Source organism: Pseudorca crassidens, chromosome 6 (genome assembly GCF_039906515.1).
Source record: "Pseudorca crassidens isolate mPseCra1 chromosome 6, mPseCra1.hap1, whole genome shotgun sequence".
Classification (NCBI taxonomy): domain Eukaryota; kingdom Metazoa; phylum Chordata; class Mammalia; order Artiodactyla; family Delphinidae; genus Pseudorca; species Pseudorca crassidens.
In genome coordinates this window covers 133411127-133430651 of record NC_090301.1, presented here as the reverse complement: position 1 = coordinate 133430651, position 19525 = coordinate 133411127, and the positions used below count along the sequence as shown (strand labels likewise).

Sequence of the window (19525 nt, the reverse complement as noted above, 5' to 3'; positions counted from 1 at the left end):
TGTTGGAACGCCCCGTGTCTCGTTCTGGAGCTTTCTCTACTTCTTCCCTCCGCCCTCTCCCTTGGAGATCTTGCCCTGTGGCTGCCATATTCCCATCTCTAGCCTCTGCCTCTCCCCAAGCTCTGCCTTGCGTTTCCAACAGTCTTGCTTATCTTAAAAAAAAATTTTTTTTTAAACCTTTTTATTTTCTGTTGGAGGAGAGTTGATTAACAATGTTGTGATACACTAAAGTGTACACTAAAGTGACTCAGTTATACATAATACATGTATCTATTCTTTTTCAAATTCTTTTCCTATTTGGGTGGTTACATAGTATTGAACAGAGTTCCCTGTGCTACACAGTAGGCCTTTGTTGGTGATCCATTTTAAATACAGCCGTGTGTACATGTCAATCCCAAACTCCCTAAGTACCCCTTCCCCCCACCATTCCTCCCTGGTAACCATAGGTTCGTTCTCTAAGTCTGTGAGTCTGTTTCTGTTTTGTAAATAAGTTCATTTGTATCATTTTATAGATTCCACATATAAGCTATACCTTTCTCTTTACATGATATTTTTCTTTCTCTGTCTGACTTACTTCACTCACTATGACATTCTCCAGGAATATTACTCAGCCATTAAAAAGAATGAAATAATGCCATTTGCAAAAAAGTTTTATTGAAGTATAGTTGATGTACAACATTGTGTTAATTTCTGCTGTACAGCAAAGTTATTCAGTTTTACATATATTTTCTTTTTCACATTCTTTTCCATTATGGTTTATCACAGGTTATTGAATAGAGTTCCCTGTGCTCTACAGTAGGTCCTTCCTGTTTCAGTCTCTGCATGTCTTAATAGGCGTCTCAGACTTAACACGGCCCAGACCCAGCTCCTGGTTTTTGCCCCCGAACCTGCTTCTCACCCACTGTGCTCCATCCCAGCAAACAGCCCCACCGTGCAATCGTCCAAGTGCTCAGCGGAAAATCGGAGCCATCTTTGACACTACCCCCATCCTTTTAAGAAAATTGGCTTTCAGATGTCTGTTCCGTAATATTTGATACAAATACTGAATTAGCAGCATCTGTACATGATGAAGCATCAGTTAGTAAAACGCTTGCTTGTGGCCCACCAGCCAGCTGGAGATGGAGCGTTACCTGGGCCCTGCATCCCCCGGGTTCCTCTCTCGTAACCCACGACGACTCCGCTTTCTAGCACACCCCACATCCAGGCCCGAGCAAGGCCTGTGGACTCTGCCTTCAGAGCCACTGTCCTTTTAACTCAGACAACCAATATCTCCCCAGGTCACTGCAGTCGTGCGCCATCCCCCAAATCTGCCCTCCGTACACTGGCAGAGTGACCCCTTTGTACTGTGAGTCCTGTCGTACCCCCCTTCTGCTCAAAACCCTCCAGGGCTGGCACTCACCTTCCTGCTGCTCCTTCAACAAGCCAGCCTCCTTTCTGCCAGGCCCGCGGCTCCCGCCCCTGCCCTCTGGCTGCCGTGGGCTCCCTCAGACCCTCATGTGGCATCCCATCCCTTCCTCAGAGAAGCAGGCCAGCCGCCCCCCTGCCCTTCCCACCCCGCTCTATCCTGCCCCTCTGCTTTCTTTCCTTCTCTCTCGCTAATGAGAGACAAAATATACATTTATCTTCCCCTTTACTTATTATGTCTCCCAAGTAGGATGTGAACTCTGTGGGTTGTATCTCCGGCACCAGGCACAATGCTTGATGCATAACAGGGGCTTGAAGAGCTATTGACTGAATGTGTGCGAGTGCGTAAATGGTGAAAACTCTGTGGAATGCAGGAATGAACGAATGAATGAAAGAATGAACGAACATACACGTGAGTGAGTGAAAGGTGGAGCCGGTGAGCTGCAAAGAAACGGGAGAACGGGGGCTTTCCTCTGAGGACTGCCAAGTCGCGGTTTCTGTATTGATTTTTCTCGTCCTGTGAGGCTGAGATGAGGGGCATCACTTGCTGACCTCATTTCTCAAGGTGGTTCTTGTTAGTCGCCACGCACAGTACTAGGAACTTGTTGCTTAGATTTGAAAAATCGGGGGTAACAGGCAGTGAAAAACGCTCGGCTGTGGTCCGTGAGGTCGTTCAGAAGACCAGATGAATCTCAGAACGAAGAATTCTCAAAATTAATTAAACCCTCCTTCGCAATGATCAGAGAAGGAGCGCGTGGCGGCAGCGGGTGGGAATCTGCGTCGGCGCGTCCCGGCTGGGTCTGGGGGCCGCGTTGGTGAGTGTCTTTGTCTCCTCCTCCAGGGCTGCCACCCAGGACTATGCGTGGCTAGGATGGAGACGTCCGCCTCAGCCACGGCCACGGACAAGAAAGAAGCCAAAAGTGGGATCCTGGAGGGCGTCGCTTTCCCCGACCCCGGCAGGAAGGCCTCGGCCCTCGCGGTGGCCACTGCGGCGGCCGCGGTAGCCACCCAAGGAGGTACTTTCTGTTCTGCATGGTTGGCGGGGGGTGTTTTTCATGAGCCCGTTCGGACTGAATGAGACGGGAGGCCGATGTCATCGGGCAGCCATGCGGGGTTTATGGGGGAGCAAGAGGGCGCCCCAGCTTTGGGGACCCCAGGCACCAGGATGGATGCCTGTGGGTGGATCTCGAAGGTCCAGCCACTCCCAATCGGGGGGTTTGGGCATCTCAGGCTCCAGCAGGAGAAGGGGAGGGGAGGCAAGGGAGGCTCGGGGCTGTGGGGCAGCCCTGGGGTGCATTCTGTCGGCACAGATGTGCCAAAGAGGCTGCTGGTTGCCTCCGGCCTGCCAAGGGCTATTTTGGAAAGTAATTGTCTCCTGATCCTTTCTGGCTGTAATTAGAGGGTCAGGTACAGAATTTAGCATCCTTAGGTGAGTTTCTGGCCAACTTAATTATAACAGAAGGACCCCCCGAGCCACAGCCTCTCATTTTACTGCCCCGAAGAGAAGTAGTCTCTGGTTTCCACTGGTCCGTGCCAGCATCCCGTTGGGAAAGCTTGGCGGGAAGACGAGACCTCCCCTTGTGTCTGCGCGGTCCATCTGGAGGCCACAAAACTATTTCTGTCTCCGAGGAATGGAGAGACTTAGATTTCTTTTCTTCCCCTTTTTATTCAAGTGCATTTAGTCATGCCCTGTTGCTCTCGCCGCTGAAGCACAGCTCCCAGAGCAGCGGGGGAAATGCGCCTTCGCCGGGGTGGGGTGTGAGTGCCGGCCGCGCCACTCACATGTTGATGTCTGCAGGTCGCGGGGGGCTTTGTTCAAGTGCAGACCCCCAGTCGGTGAGTCGGGGCGAGGCTGAGTTTCTGAAATTCTAACCAGCGCTTGGATGATGCTGGGACAGCCAGTCCACAGGCCGTGCTGGGTGCAGCCTAGGGCCAGAGTGCAGGGATTTGGAAGGACACTCAGAGCGGGTAGGAGTCATTGTTTCCAAGAGCGAACTGGAGGCCCTCTGGTTCATTGTTACTACACTGTTTCTATTCCCACCCCCCCCCCACCCGTGATTCTCAGTTGGAGGTCATTATCAGGATGTGTGGCCCAAGCCAGGACGGGGCGAGCCCAGGCCAACCTTCGGGTATTAGGACTCCTGCTCTGCGTGACACCCCTTGACCCCCGTCCCTGCCAGGAGCCGGGCTCTCTAGGCCCTCCCTCTGTGAGGGTGGAGGAAGGAGCCAAAGCCCAGGGTGGACCACATGCAGGTGGTGTCGGGAGCCAGGGGATGGAAGGCCCAGGGTGGGGGTCTGGCGGTGGTCCCAGGGCTGGCTTGTCCCGGGCCTGGCTGGGTCTGCACGTGGTCTGTTCCTTCTCCTGGGTCAGGGCCCACCCTGGCCTGTGGCGATTCCTCAAGCCGTCCCTCTGCCTGATGCAGAGGCGCCTGGGCCTCTGAGGCCTGAGTGGCCTCGGTGCCTCTCTGACCCGCACCCGGGCCCTCAGCTGTCCCCGCCTCGGCCTCTCCCTAGCCCGGACCCTCACCCTCTCTGGAGCCATCAGTGCATCGTGAGCTGCCACGCAGCCCAATTCACTGCCACGTCCTGTAGCCGAGAGCAGACGCGTGGTCATTAGAGAGAAATGAGGGCATGATTGGGAAGGAAGTCCTCTAGCATCAGACCTGGCTATCAGCAATGGGGCAGTAATCTCAGATGCTTGAGGGGGTCTTGGTCTCGGGGGGCAGGCCACGGGCCTACAGCTTGGGGTGCAGCCGCTCCCTGGAGGTACCCGACCTTGCTCTACTCGCCCCCCAAGGATGCGGTCCTGCCCACCCCGCAGGCCCCGTCCCCTCCTTGCCCGACCCCAGAGGAGCGCTTGACTGGTGAGGTTCCTACGCTGGGTGGATGTAGCCCTCAGCCCAGTCGCCCAGGACAGGTGGCACGTTGTCATCAGAGCGAGTTAGGTACGTCCCTTGCTCCCTGTAGCACTCTCTGGACAGCTCATTTGGGAAGGGCCGTCCTGCAGTCAGGGCAGAGCAGGTGGCATCTGGAGCGGGTTCCCTGGGGCTGGGGGACCGTGACGTCCGCGTTCTGCGGGTGGGGCAAGGTAGGCCGGTGGTGCAGCCCCGAGTCGCTGGCCTGGGTCCCCGTTCCAGCCCAGGCCCGGTCCCGGTGTGGCAGGCCATTCCCTCCTCTGGGTCTCGTGTTCCTAATCTGTGTTGTGGGGACGTTTGGCAGATGTGATTCCAAGTCTGTGTGATGTCGTGACGTCGGATCTTACCCCTGGGGGCAGAGGTGCTGTGAGCAAGCCTCCTCTTTTACGCAGCAAACCGGAGACAGCCCCAAGGAGCCTCTGCTGTGGGCCCCTCTGCCCGCAGGGGCGTAGGCCTGTGGACAGGTGCGATGTGGTGCCCGGCAGCACAAGGGGGTTCGTGCGTGTCCCCCACACGGAGGTCCTCTCAGGGCCAGGATGTTTGCACTCTGCTCTGGAGGTCAGCACTCGGCACCAGGCCTGGCAGGAGGCAGTGCCTGAGGGTCCCCTGTGGCCCTGAGTGACGTCAGGGGAAGGTGGCCTTGGTGAGGCGCTGGCCGGAGGCGGGGGGAGCTCAGCCCGCCGGCGTGGGGCTGGTGGGAAGGACAGGGAGGCTGCACAGAGGCCTGGGAGAGGGGCAGTGCTGCCCGGTGCACGCTGGGCTGGGGCAGGGGTGCGGGGAGCTGAGAGCTGCCTGTCCAGGGCCCTGTCCCTGACTTGTTTCTGGAAAAGATGGGGTAACAGTCCTGGTCTGCGAGGCCTGTTTGCTGAGGCAGGGGCAGGACTGAGCTCATTCCCTGTGGCTGAGCGGGTGACCACTCACTCGGACACCTGGCCCTCCTGACACCCAGTTTATCCCTTCCGAGTCCACAAGATCGTCCCCGTGATTCTGCACCGTGGTTTGCAGCTTTCCCGGAAAGAAAGGATGGCTTACGCAAGCTCAGTGTTCCAGGGCCTGTTACACATCTGTCCAGAGTAGGGGGAGTCCTGTCTGAGGATGTCGGGGCCATGTGGTAAGGAATGCAAAAGGGCCAGACCCTGTGAACTGGTGAGGCAGTGACCACCCACCTCTGCAAGGTGCCCAGAGGTGGGAGGTACCCTGTCTTGCAGGCCAGCTCTGACCCCTCATCTGCCCCCTGCCAAGTGCCACTGGTTCCGGGAGCTTCAGTCCCATCCCTGGAATTGTAGGACTTTGGCTCTAAGACTGAGCACACCTTCAGGCAGAAAGATTTCATTTCTACATTGTTTGTAACTGTGAACATTGGAAACAACCGAAGCGTTCAGTGACAGGGGATTGATTAATCAAACTGTGGGACGGCTGTTGAATGGGACATTATGTAGACCCTGAAAATGTTAATCGAGACTTTATCATAAGGGGGGGATGTGTCTGTGTTCTAATATTAAAGTGTGAAAAAGCAGGATGCAAATTATATCTCACCTCTGTTGTTACCAACCAGGGTTCTTGGCCTTCCCCAATCAACTGAAATTGACTAGAGGCCAGACAGGAAATTCAGGCAAGGCTTTATCGGGGCCCTGCTGTAGCAGGGAGGGGGGAGCGAGAAAAAGCAACAGGTTCCCTTGCTTGCTGTGGGGGCGAGCTTGTTCTTTATATGGAGTGAGGGTAGGGGTCTTCCAGGGGTCCGGCTGGGGTGGCTTAGGCGCTCTGCCCACCCCCTTGGTGGTGCTGCGTGCAGGGGGCGTGCGCAGGACCCTCCTGTTGCTCCCAGCTCTTCAGAAGGGGCAGTTGGGTTTCTTCGGTCTTTTTGTATCTTGTTGTCCATAATTTGCCCCAGCTGGGCATGCACGCGGTTATTTTTAGTCCCTTATAGTTTCTTTGTATCTGTTGCTCCAGGAGACGTCTGTCCAGGTGCAGGCACCGCAGCAAAGGGTCCCAGGTCCCAGGTCCCAGCCTGTCCATCCCAACTTTATAGTTCATAGAGGTGCCCTCACCAGTGGTTGTCCAGATGTTGGGACTCGGGGTGGTGTACATTGCACATAGGAAACTCATCCCTTTGGTTCCTAAGGACCTTCAGCCTTCTAGAACCCACTATTAGAATGTCAGTGAAGGGAACTGCCTGGCGGTCCGGTGATGAGGGCTCAGCGCTTTCACTGCTGGGGACCTGGCTTCGATCCCTGGTCAGGGAACTAAGATCCCCCAAGCCGCGTGGCGTGGCCAAAAAAAAAAAAAAAAAAAAAAGTAAGGTGCACCGGACCCAGACTATGCCGACTTGGGAGAGCCAAGTGTATACTCTCTCCTTCTGTCTCTCCCATCTGTGACCTTAGGTAGGTCACTTGACCTTGCCGTGGTCGGAGTATTTGCACCATGAAAATTGGCAAACCCATGGACATATATACACTACCAAGCATAAAGTGGATAGCTAGTGGGAAGCAGCCGCGTAGCACAGGGAGATCAGCTCGGTGCTTTGTGACCACCTGGAGGGGGGATAGGGAGGGTGGGAGGGAGGGATACGCAGGAGGGAAGAGATATGAGAACATGTGTATATGTATAACTGATTCACTTTGTTATAAAGCAGAAACTAACACACCATTGTAAAGCAATTATACTCCAATAAAGATGTTAAAAAAAAAATTGGCAAACCCTACGCATCAGGGCTGCCTCAGCCCCCTCTCCTCTCCCAGAGCCTGTTGTTAAATTCCCCCCAGCACATGACTGATCATATCTGGAGACTCACTCAGCTTCCTTGGCCCTGTTTGGAATGAGAAAGGGAGTAAGGGTCCAGAGCGAGGAGGTGGGCGATGAAGGAGGTGGGCGTCCCTGGTGGCAAGGCTTGGAAAGGACACGCAGGGTGTCCTGGGTGTCGGGCTGGGGTCGGGGGGTGGCCGGCACGTCTAATTCATGGGCGGTCAGAGCCTCTCCGTGTGTAGGTGGGACCGAGATGAGGTGGGGCAGGGACTTGCCCAAGGCCACCTGCTGCTTCCGTGGAGAGCGGAGTCTGGGGCTCAGGGCTCCTGCCTCTCCCACGTTGAGCATCTCCTTCCTGAATCTGCTTTGAGATCATGATTTTAGATTGTTCGTGGGTGATCTGGGTCTTAAAGCCCAGCCTGCCGGTACCGTGTGTGGGCGTCCAGCCTCTGCACCAGCCCTGGACAGGTCTCATCTGTCACCATCCTTGTCATTCCAACAGGCTAAGAGCGCCTGCTCCCCTCCAGCTCTTGGAGGTCTGGGGCTGTGACTTCTTTGCAGGAGGACCTTTTTAAAAGTCTCCTGGCTCGCCCGGCCTCATGAGGCTAGACGCGGTCGGGGCTGGGTGTTTCCACCGAGAGTCCCTACCTACCTGGCCATGATGTGCATCAGAAACACCTTTGCATTGCAGGGCTGTACCCAAGGGACGAACGGTCCTGTGGCCAGACCGGATGGCAGAAGCCTTGGCCGGTGGGGGCTTTCCCAGCCTCTTGAGCTGTTGTGCTAACACTTGGGAGGCCATCAAGCAAACTTTAAAAACACGTTTTGACCCAGAGCTATTTTTCCCTTTAATTTTTCACATGGCGTAATTTTAAAGGTAATTTGATTCAGATGTTTCTCATTTTTCTTACACTGAAACTTCCCTGATGCTGTTGTATTTCCCTCTTCAACAGTGGATTTTCTTTCCAAAAATATTTCCGAACCTCTCTGTGTGCTTCAGCTGAGCACAGAGACCAGCCACCCCACGCCTCCAGGGTGGGACCATCAGAGGGGCTGGAGCCATAAAGCTCAGAGCTGTGTCTCACCCCAGTGAGCTTTCCTTGTCCCCGAAGTCAAGACGGGCTTTAGCAGTCCTATGACGCATCTGTGGTGAGTGCCCACCACGTCCTGGCCAGGGTGCTCCCAGGGTGGCCCCTTCATCAGCACCATCAGCATCCTCGGGACTTGGGCCCCACCCCAGACCTCCTGAAGCAGAGCCTGGGAGTGGGGCCTGGTGAGCCTGGGTGATTCTGATCACTCTTAAATGTTGGGCCCTCTGTGCCCTAGCAGTGGGAGGCAAGTCTTTCTACATGAAAAGTGGGACTTACACGCAGAGCGGCTGTGCAGAAATTACAGGCGAGGTACAGCGTGCTCACACCTGCTTGGCATGGGCCTCTGGGGGGTAGGAGCTGCCTCTCTCCTTGTAGACAGTGTGGAGTCGTAGTCGGAAGCAGCCCAGCCTCTGGATCCAGACCACCTGCTTAAGGCCCAGCTCTGCTGACCTCAGGCAGGTCTGTGCCTCAGTTTCCACATCTGTAAAATGGGCACAATAGTGCTACCTGCTTCATAGCATTGTGGGAATTACCTGAGTTAGCACATGTAAGGTGCCGGGTACAAAGTGAGCTCCAAGTTAAGTGTTTGCTTTATTAGCTATCACCAGTTTTCCTTTCCTAGGTCTGTAGGCTCTGCCTGACTTAGAAAGCCTCTCCTTCTCTGGTAACCCTCAGTAGTGGACCTCCTGAGGCCGGGCAGGTGGCGGGAAGCCTAGATTTCTGGTGTCTTCCTACTCGAGAAGGCGGAGGGAGTGCTGGGCTGGAAATCAGATGTGGGTGGTTCCTGTCCTGCTTGGCTCCCGTGGGGGGTCCTGGATCTCATTCCTGGATTAGTGCGTCCCCGGCCTCATTAACTCAGCCTTGTGCACTGGAGGGTAGGACCGGATCAGAGGATGCTGAAGCTTGGCCTCACCGTAGAATCTTGTGAGGAGACTACAATAAATGCAGACTCCCAGGCTGCCCAGACCTGCTGAAACAGAATCTCCCGTGCCGGGGCCTGGGCATGTGTATGTTTAACAGGCTTCCCAGGTCATTGGCCATGGCATGGACAAGACCCCTGGAGGTGGTGAACTGGTGGGAGTTGCAGCTGGTAGTCCTGGCAGGGTGGAGCCCTGCATGGCTGTCAGCACGGCACTCCCTTGCTACCTAAGGCCTCCGTTTCACTAAGCTCCCCCTGGCCACCCCTTCGTCTTGTTCCCTGGCTGTTGGCTTCTTGGAAAGTTTCTTCAAAGTACATTATGCTCAGAGGGGAGGCATCCACCTCTGTCTCAGAATGCTGTGCAAATGCCAGAACATGGAAATCAGGTGGTGGGTGTTCTCGCTGTGATGCTCAGGCCAGGAAATCCCACGTCACAAAGCCCCCACCCTGCCCTGTCCTCCTTCAGTACCTCAGTCCCTGGTGTGTCTGTTTCTGAGCCTCCCCCGTCCCCCACCCCGCCCCGATGCCACGGTGACAGGGTGCTGTTTGCTCACCACTGCATCCCCAGCAAGGCAGACACGTAGTAAGTGATTGCTGAGTGAGGGGAGTGAGGCTGGTGCCGTCACGCCAGCTGTGTGCCCAGCGGGCTGGGGTGGCCGGCTGCCTCTGTTGCCCCTGAGGTCCCCTGGGACGAGGGTCCTTCGGGCCTGGCCTGCTCCTGGGCCCTGGCTCCCCTCCCGAGGCTCCCTGGACGGCAGGGAGCTTGCTGTGTGGGCCAAGCCTCCTTGGCCACCTGAGCTGCCCAGCTGGGCCACACACTTGCTTTGGGCCCGAGGATGCACTCACGTGTGACTAAGTGGACAATTACTCTTATTTAAGTGATTTTCAGGATGGCTGTCGGTGCCGCTTCTGAGCTTGTTTTAAAGGCCCAGCCACACGGAACAACCGGTTCCCACAAGGCTTTTCCAGAAAGCAGAGCTCAGTTATCTGTGACAGCTCTGCACAGCCGGGAAGCAGGGTACAGCACAGTCGCCTGGGCATTTTCAGGGTGGGCTCTGAATGACTTCTTGTTTTAAATTGAAGTGTAGTTGACTTACAGTACTGTGTTAGTTTCAGCTGTACAGCAAAGTGATTCAGTTATACACGTACATATATATAACTCTTCTCAGATTTTTTTCCACTCTAGATTATTACAAGATACTGAATATAGTTCCCTGTGCTACACAGTAGGGCTTTGTTGTTTATCTATTTTGTATACAGTAGTGTGTATCTGTTAATCTCCAATTTCAAACTGATTCCCCCTCCCTCGAAATGACTCTTGATGACGATCTGGACGGTCTCTGGTGCCAGGGGCGTCCTGGAGGGTCGGGGTACCTGGGTAGAGGGTGAGGACTGGAGCTTCCTTCTGGCCACGATGGGGTGGAATGGGACAGCCTTTGAGAGTGGCTGGCAGAGCGCCTGCGTGGAGACCAAGTAAACGTTGGGGACGTGGATCTGAACTGGCTTTCCTCTTGCGCACGGTGGCCTCATGCTCGGCGGTGAGACCTCGTGCTCTAGAAGCCACTCAGAGCGGCTGCCACCCCGTGTCAGGCGGGACGCCCGCTTGCCCCGGTACAGCAGGCTTCTCCACTGCCCCCCACCCCCCCTTCTTGCCCTCGGCGTTCGAGGCCAGCCCGGGGTCTGCGCTCTGGCCGCTGCTCCTTGGCTTATGTTTGCACTTCGGACCCGCATCGCTGTGCCGTCTGCTGGCACGTGAGCTGCCCTGGCAGCATGAAGGCGTCCCAGGCACTGCTGTGGCTTCTGGTCTTGTTTGTCCCCGGGACATGGGCCCCGCCTCGAAGACGCAGCTTCATTTCTCCTGGCTTATTTGCATGTTAAACTGTTGCAGGTTTGGGGAAAGCTTCAGAGTCGTTTCCAGCGATGGAGCTGGAAGAAGCTTTAGCGATCATCTGGTTCGAATCCGTTCATTTTACAGATGCGGAGACTGAGGTCCAGACACTTGAAGCACAAAGGGTCACCAGGGGGCACCATTGGGACTGGAAACCGATTTCCCAGGCGCTGCCTATGGGTTGCGGGGGGAACCCAGCTGCTCCCCAGCCCTGCCCTCCTTCTGGCCGCAACCCCAGCTTCCCAAAAGGACGGTATTTATGTTAGAAACATTCTTCTGATGTTTGGTTCTGTCAAAACTAATTTTAGCATTTCTAAAGCTTGGTGAAAATACAGCCTCATTACTTTGATGTCAGCGCCTAGTTTCCTATTAGTATATTCTGGGCTTTATCATTTTAGGCATGTTTAACATGGCTGCACCAGGCACGCACTATTAAATCTGGCTTATTTTACATTCCTGTCCGGAATTATTTATTTGTAACAATTTCCTCTCTATCAGAAGACACAGCTAATGCTGCGTTTTAATGTGTTATTTACACACAAAATAACCTATTTGCAACTCAGTATGTGCCGGAGGGAGGATGGATGGGTCCCGGTTTCCTGCGTTCTGTTATATCGGAGTTTAACAATCTGGTTTGCTAATAGAACCATTTATCACTGGTGTGGGGAGGATAATTTATTTTATGTTTGTGGCCAGGTCTCACGGCATCTGATCTCGGGAACATTTGGAAGAAATGAGGGCAGGCCTGGTGTTCGGGGTGCCTGTGTGACCCCTGGCCTTCCTGAGGTGGCCAGGGGGCCTCGGGGTTCCCTCAGCTCACGTGTACCTCCCACGGATGGTTCTGGAGCTCCGATCAGAAATGTGATGGCAGAGCCACTGCCTCTGCCCTCTAGGGGCCCCGGGGTGAATCCTGCCCAGGGAGGCTCCTGGGGATGCGGCGTGAGAGCCGGGCCCGTAGGGATGCTCGGGGTTTCTCCAGGTGGGAAGAGGAAAGCGGGGTGGTCGTTGGTGGGGGAGCAGCATCAGAGCGGCTCCTCAGGGGCGCAAGGGCTTGGGGGGTCAGCGAGCTGGCCCACTTGCCTCTACTTTGGGGTGGGTGGCCTGAGCGGGGCTGCAGCCTCGGTGGCAGGTGGAGTGCTTAGACCTCCCTCTGCTCCCCAGGGCATCAGGGAGCCAGCCACAGACGCTGAAGGCAGGTCCCCGCTGTGTCAGATTGGCAGAGCTGGCTCGGAAGCTCAGCCTGCAGTGGGAAGGAGTCTTAGGCAGAGCGGCTGGTGGCAAGGGGTCCAGCAGCCAGGCGTGGCGGGATGGGCAGTGGCTTCTGGGGACCAGGCAAGGAGGAGGCCTTCTGGCTACCCTGGCGTTAGACCCAGGGCTGGCCGGGGCACCCAGGTGGGTGTGTGGCCACTGGACCACGCGGGCTGAGGTCCTGTGGCTCCATCAGGGGTGCCCCCCTTTCGGCACACTGATGGGTGAGGGGGGGAAAGCAGTGCATCTGAATGCGGACACCAGAAGGGGCAGGTGGGGATGGGGTGAGAAGAGTCAAGAAGCAGGAGCCGTAGCGCTTGTCACTAAGAGCTTGGCCCATGGAGAAGCCAGACGCCTCGACTCTCGGCGCTGATGCGGCACTTGCCTGATGCCTGGGTGATCAGGAAAACTGCAGGGAAGGGGAGGCCCTGAAAGGGCCCTGCAGGCTGAGTCGGCCCTGGTAAGGCCACGGCCTGAAGCTGTGTGCCTTGTCTCAGCTGGGGTCCTGCTGGGAGCAGCTGCACACTCAGATCAGATGGCTGGGGAGAGGTTACCAGAGTGGTGTTTGCAAAGTGTGGCGGGGCTTAGAGCCAGCCACGGGGCTGGTGCACGGAGCACATAGCTCTGGGGCGGCCGGCGTGGTTGGGGGCCGAAGCTCAGGCTCGGACAGATGAGGTCTGAATCTCATCTGCTCTGCTGCTTTCCAGTTGGGTATCTTCTGCTGACCTGAACCCTGGTCTCCTCATCTTAAAAACAGACAAAGTACTTATCTTTTGAGGGCTGCAGGGCAGATAACCAGTGTAAAGTGCTTAGATAGTACTTGGCATATGGTAGACATTCTGTAGGTAGTAGTTGCTATTAGTGTTTTTATTGCTGTTATTAGGATTATTCTAGAACTATTTCCCAGAGTAGCACGAACGCTTCCAGTAGGTATCTGAGAGGGAAGGGATGAAGGAATGAATGCACAGGTATCTGAGCAGAGTCTTCACAGGAGGGGCAGTTTGCCCGTGATGTGCAAGGGGGTTGGCATTCTAGCTGGAGGAATAGCATGTGCAAAGGTCCTGGGGTCGGGGATGGGCTCGGGGTGGCTGGGCCCGGCAGCCCCTTGGGGGAGGGGCTCCCTTCACTCCCCAGCAAAAGTCTCTGCTTTGGGGCAGAGAAGCTCTGTGATGCTGTGTCCAGAGGCCCCGGCTCCATCTGTGTCCTCCAGCTGCTGCATAGCTGTGCGTGGACGCTGGAGATCCAGCCTGGCCTGACCCTGGACCCCCCTCCGGGTTCAGCCAGCCTCTCCTCCAGGGCAGGCAGGGAGGGAGGGGGCCGGAGGGGCTCCATCTGGAGAAACTGCCCTTGGCTCTTTCCCTGTGCCTGTGTGCTGGCTGGCACTGCTCCCAGCAGGCGTGGACCACCGGCTTGTGTTTGTGGGGAGTGGGGCGTCTGAAGCCCTGACACCAGACAGAGCAAGGCTCGTTTCCACATCTGACTTTGCACCCCATTTGAGCAGCCACATTTGAGAGGAGGGTTTGGGTCTGGTGTGGTGCTGGCGGTGGACAGCAGGCTTGAGCTTTGCGATCCCGGCTGTCCTGGAAATGAAGTCTCGTGCGTGCAGAGCAGGTGTGATGGCGGGCAAGGCAGGGTCGCGCCCCCTACTCCCCACCCTTAGTGTCACCTTGCCTCTGGGATCGTGCAGAGGCCCACGTGGTCATTCATTCTTCTTTGTGACCTAGGTTCCCTGGTGCCAGTATCCTCCCCGGGGACAGCCTGTGGGCACCGGAGTACCAGGGCTGGGGCAGCTGAGTAGGGGTAGAAGAGGGTCATAAAGGGAAGCACAAATTACCAAAGATACACTTTGCTGCCTCTGCGAGTTCTGAGACTGGGCGCAGGTGGGACCTTTGTCCCGTTTCTGGTCCTGAGTCTGCCCATCGGTCACATTTCTCCAGACTGTGTTGGTGCCAAGGAAAACAACAGGTGCCTTCAGTCAGGTATGAGCGTGGGCTACCCTTGCCTGATGTGTGAAGTGGGGGTGACAGGGCTCACCTGGGTCTGCATGTGGGCGACAGGGGGCTGCTGTCATTATTCTCACGGGATGGTGACCTCACCTGCAGAAACTCCTGGCTGTGCCATTAGCGGCCAGAGTGGTGTGGTGCTTTCCAGCTGACCTCTGCCCACAGTGGTGCCCTTATGCCAGGCCCCCAGCTCTGCCAGCTCTGGGCTAACTATGGGATGGAAAACAGGGAGAGAGGCCCTAGCAGTTCCGCTCCTAGGTATCTACCTAAGAGAATTGTTTTTGTTTTTGTTTTTTTGGTGGTACGTGGGCCTCTCACTGTTGTGGCCTCTCCCGTTGCGGAGCACAGGCTCCGGACGCGCAGGCTCAGCGGCCATGGCTCACGGGCCCAGCCGCTCCGCGGCATGTGGGATCTTCCCGGACCGGGGCACGAACCCGTGTCCCCTGCATCGGCAGGCGGACTCTCAACCACTGCACCACCAGGGAAGCCCTACCCAAGAGAATTGAAAGCATGTGTTCGTACAAACCCTGAGAAAACCATAATGCAAAAGGACACACGTTCCCCAATGTTCATTGCAGCGCTATTTACAATAGCCAGGACAGGGAAACAACCTAAATGTTCAACGACCGATGAATGGATAAAAAAGACGTGGTACATACATACAATGGAATATTACTTGGCCATAAAAAGGAACGATATTGTGTCATTTGTAGAGATGTGGATGGACCTAGAGTCTGTCATATAGAGTGAAGTAAGCCAGAAGGAGAAAACCAAACATTGTGTATTAATGAATATATGTGGAATCTAGAAAAATGGTACAGATGAACCTATTTGCAGGGCAGGAATAGAAATGCAGCCATAGAGAACAGACGTGTGGACACTGGGGGAAGGGGAGGGTGGAACGAATTGAGAGATTAAATTTGACATAAATACACTACCATGTGTAAAATAGATAGCTAATGGGAACCTGCTGTATAGCACAGGGCGCTCAGCTCAGTGCTCGGTGACAAGCTACATGGGCAGGATGTGGGGTGGGGTGGAAGGGAGGTCCAAGAGGGAGGGGATATGTGTATACACATAGCTGATTCACTTCATTGTACAGCAGAAACTAACACAACATTGTAAAGCAATTGTACTCCAATAAAAAAAAACCTTGCATATAAATGCTTATGGCAACATTATTCGTAACAGCCCAAAATGGAAATAAATGTCTGTTAGCTAATGAATGGATAAAATGTTGTCTGTCCACACAATGGAATATTATTTGGCCATGAAAAGGAATGAAATACCGATAAATGCTTCAACACGGACGAACCTTGCTAATATTATGCTCAGTGAAAGAAGCCAGATGCAGAAGGCTGGGTATCGTAAGGTTTCCTTTGCGTCAAGTGTTCCGAATGAGCAAATCTGTAGAGACGGAAGACAGATGAGTGGCGCCAAGGGCGGAGGGGGAGGGAACGGGAGTGGCTGCTGGTGGGTGCGGAGCTCCTTCTGGGGCGACGAGGTGCTCCGGAATTAGAGAGAGGTGAGGGTTGCACAGCACGGTGATTGTACTAAAAACCACTGAGCTGTATGCTTTAAAAGGGTGAATTTTAAGGTATGTGAATTACATCTCGGTTTTAAAAGAGAAGGAAGGAAGGAAGGGAGGGAGGAGGTGAGGAAGGAGGTAAAAGGGGGCGAGGGCGGCCGGGGGCGCCTGGGACCGACCTTGTTGTGGCCCTGAAGCCCCGGCGTGAGTCCCTGGGCTGCGTGAGCACCGCTGCCCCTCAGGCAGGACCCCGGTTTCCCTGGCCGATGAGCAGCCTCCCCAGCCAATTCTGTAGGCTCCAGAAGCTCTAAAGTCACTGGAGTGGAAGGACGGTGTTTAATGACAAAGTAAATAATTACATTAAGGGTGTGAGTACGGAAGGGAGCTGAGTAAATCACTTTAGAAGGGGTACCAGCCTCCAGCTCACTTCTGGTCCTTTATCACCGCATGACGGCCTCCCTCGGACTCCGGATAATTGACCGTGGCCGGGCTGCGGGCTCTGCAGCAGCGCGGGCCGGGGGCCTGGCGCGGCTGGGAGAGGTGGCTTACCAGCATGCCAGGGTGACCCGGCAGCCCTCCTCCTGCTTTGGGTGGAGGAGCCCCGGGGTCCGTGTCCTGCTGGAGATCAGACGCTTGGCTGGGAAGAGCCAGCTTCTTCTGAGCTTCCGAGTGGGAGGGGCTCAGGGGCCACCTGGTCCACTGAGGCCCAGAGTCGGGGAGCGGTCTGGCTGAGGCCACACAGCGAGCACAGGGTGGACCACGGTAAGCTGCCGACCTGGGACCCCCAGGCCAGGATGCTGTCCCTGCCCCAGGGTGGGGCTCCCGGGAGGGGTGGGTGCTCAGTGTGTGGGGTCCCACACCCTCTTCAGGGAAGCACCACAGAGGGCAAGTGCCAGATGTATTGCAGTTGCTGGGAAGCGGGAGGTGTGGCCGGGGTCGGCATGATGAAGGTTCTGGGGTCCAGCACACCCTGCAGCCTCCCCTGGCCTGGCCTGGCACCCCAGTTTGACCCCTCCCTTCACTGTTTTCCCTCTACCCCGTGGCCTCAGTCTGTCCTCAGTGAGTCCCTCCTTCCACTCCCCAGCCCCCTGCCCGCCCCTCAGGCCGGCTCTCGGCCTGGGGCCATGGAAGATGGACAGGAGGCCGGCCTTAATGCTGAGCCCCAAGGGGGCCATGTGTGATGTCTGAAGATCTAGGAAATGGCGGTACCCTGGCCTGGAGCGATGACTTCTCCAGTGGGGACCGCATCAGGATGCTTGGTGGCAAGTGACAGACACCCACTCAGACCCTCCAGAACTAGCTGCGCCTGAGGCCCCAGTGATGTCGCTGGGACACTGGCCCTTTCTCCCCCGGCTCTTGGTGGGATGGATGGACTGGTGTGTGATGGGGTCAGAGCTGTGACTTTTCAGGCAGCAAGTTTCCCGGTCATTCTGTCCGGGACCTCCTCCTGGGGCTGCCCCTGGAGTGACCAGGCCTGTCCCCAGCCCCTCATTGCCCTTTTGAGCCCCCCATGGGGGAATGCAGAGTACCCCTGAGAGTTGCCAGGTGAGAGCCTTAGAGAGGAAAAGCCAGAAGTTTCCGGGGGCGGCATCACTAAGGAGAGGTCCTCCAGGAAGGAGGGGCCTGTGGGGGAGGGCTCCGAGAAGGGGACAAGAGCGGAGGCCTGGGCTGGGGATGAGATAGCGCACATGGAGGACGGGGACCAGGGTGCCTACTTGCCAGCGGCTTTCACGCGAAGGGGTGGAAGGAGAGATGCAGTTGGCAAGGGAGCTTTGTAAGCTGTGGGGAGCCTTGGGGGTGCCTCAGAGGAATCTGGACTCTGGATAGCAGGGAGCCACTGAAGGCCCTTGAGCAGGGGAGCATGGTTTCGAATAAACTTGCTTTTTTGGCGGGTTAACTTATGTCCTGTGGCTTGAAGCCGGCGCAAGGGAAATGCAGGCAATTGGGCTGGATGTCTCTGCTCTGCAGATCACGCTTCTTCCTTCCTTCTTTCCTCTCTCCCTCCCTGCCTTACTCCTGTCTTCCCGCATGCGTTCACTGAGGGCCTAGTGTGTCCCGGACGATGTTATGGTCACCGTATCTCAGCAGGGAACACTCAGGCAAGGTCCACTTTTCCTGGGGGGAGTCAGTCTAGTTGGGCAAGACAGGCAGGTCCTCCCATGAAAGGCCACACCGCCGAGAACCGGAAACGGAGACCCTGGCTTTGGGGAGGCGGGGGTGGGGGGAGGTGGTGTTTCCCAGGAGGGTTAAGGCCGCCGCCTCTTGCAGGTGAGCTGCTGAGACAGCATGGAGACGGCTTCCTCTGCCGGGGGAGGCCGGGGTGAGAAGAGACTGGGGGGCCGGCTCAGGCTGTCCCCGTGTCTGTCACAGCCGGTCCAGCCATCCCTGCGTTGGGAGCAGGGCTGGAGTGGAGCCCGGGGATCCAGACGCCCTGGGTCCAAGCCGCTGTGGCGTCCCGGTCTTTCACCCGGCAGCGGGCTCGCCCTGCCTGGTGGGGCCGTGGTCAGGACGGGACCCCTCCTCCGGGGACTCTGGAGAGGCTGGCCGCAGTGCCAGTGCAGGGGACCACAGGCTCATCTCTCTGTTTCTGCGGTCACCGTGCCCACAGCGGGTCCTCTGTTCCTTGGCTGTGATGATGCCTCTGGGTGACATCCGTGAGGGGGTTCTGAAGAATTCTTAGTGTGCCGGGAATGGAAGGCGTTAGAACTCTCCCATCAGTGCTTGGAGCAGCCCTGACCAAGTGTCCCGGCAGGGCTGTAGGTCGTCAGAGATGGTTTTTGTGCCCACATCCCCAAGGAAGAGTCAGAAGCTCCTGGGATCTTAAAAAATAATAATAATAATAAAACAGAAAACAGAGTCGGTGTTTCCCTGTGCTGTGTTCTGGGCGCTCCATTGCTTTGGGGCTGGGGTGGTCTTTGCAAGTTCTTCCCAGAGGAGGTGTGGGCGGGGTGGGCACCACCTGTGCATGCGGCCACATGTCCTTGAGCTCCGCCGTCCGAGAAACATCCCAGCTGCGCCACAGGGAGCAGCCTGAGCCCCTCAGCTGGCTGTGTCTTGAGAGAACCAAGCCCAGGGGCAGACTGAGACTCTGGGCCCTGCTTGTTGCAAGAACTTAATGGCTGGGTGGCTGCCTGGGGCAGATGGACGCCACCTCGCACGTCTGCTGGACCAGCCTCTTGCCAGTGGCCTTACACGTACAGCTGCATTAGGCCCTTTATCCTCAGGTGCCTCAGGCCCTCCATCCTCAGGTGCCTCAGGCCCTCCATCCTCAGGTGCCTCAGGCCCTCCATCCTCAGCTGCATCAGGCCCTCCTTCCTCAGATGCCCCCTCCCCACCCCGGCCCCCACTGCCAGTCTCTTGAGCGCAGGCTTATCCCCACCAGATAGCCAGGCTGTGCCAGCCCCGTAGGCTGCCTCATCCTGAGGAGAAGGTCGCCCCGGCCTCCCAAGCCCATCCAGGGAACGTCTCGGGCTGCGCCTCGGGTGTGAGGTCACTTGCATGCATAGCTCTCATCCTCAGAAGCTCTGAGATGGGGTTCCAGTGCACGTGGTTTACTGAGAGGTTAAGGAGGGGCTGGGACGTGAGACAGGACGGGTATGGGGTACCTCAGCCAGCCACTACCACTAGGAACTACTGGGGTTTCATCCCTCAGGGAAACCCCGGGGCCCCTCGTGACCTATCCCACCCAAGGGGAAGGGAGCTGAGGTCTGTTTAAACACCAGCTCCTGTCACTTCTGACCTCGCGTGCAGTGGTGCAAAACGGGCTTTGGAGGTAGAGAAAACACTC

General features: G+C 56.4%; 1 protein-coding gene across 2 annotated transcripts in view; it reads left to right on the top strand.

Moving 5' to 3' along the window:
- Positions 1–19525, top strand: part of GLI2 (GLI family zinc finger 2) — a 248427-nt gene that overhangs the window by 61068 nt on the left and 167834 nt on the right. The window contains exon 2 of one of the 2 annotated variants that reach the window (XM_067742345.1): positions 2246–2420. The exons of the other annotated variant lie outside the window; for it this stretch is intronic. Within the exon in view, the coding sequence (XP_067598446.1) occupies positions 2276–2420 (145 nt within the window). The 5' untranslated portion in view covers positions 2246–2275. The remainder of the gene's footprint in view (positions 1–2245; positions 2421–19525) is intronic. 2 annotated transcript variants of the gene reach the window in all.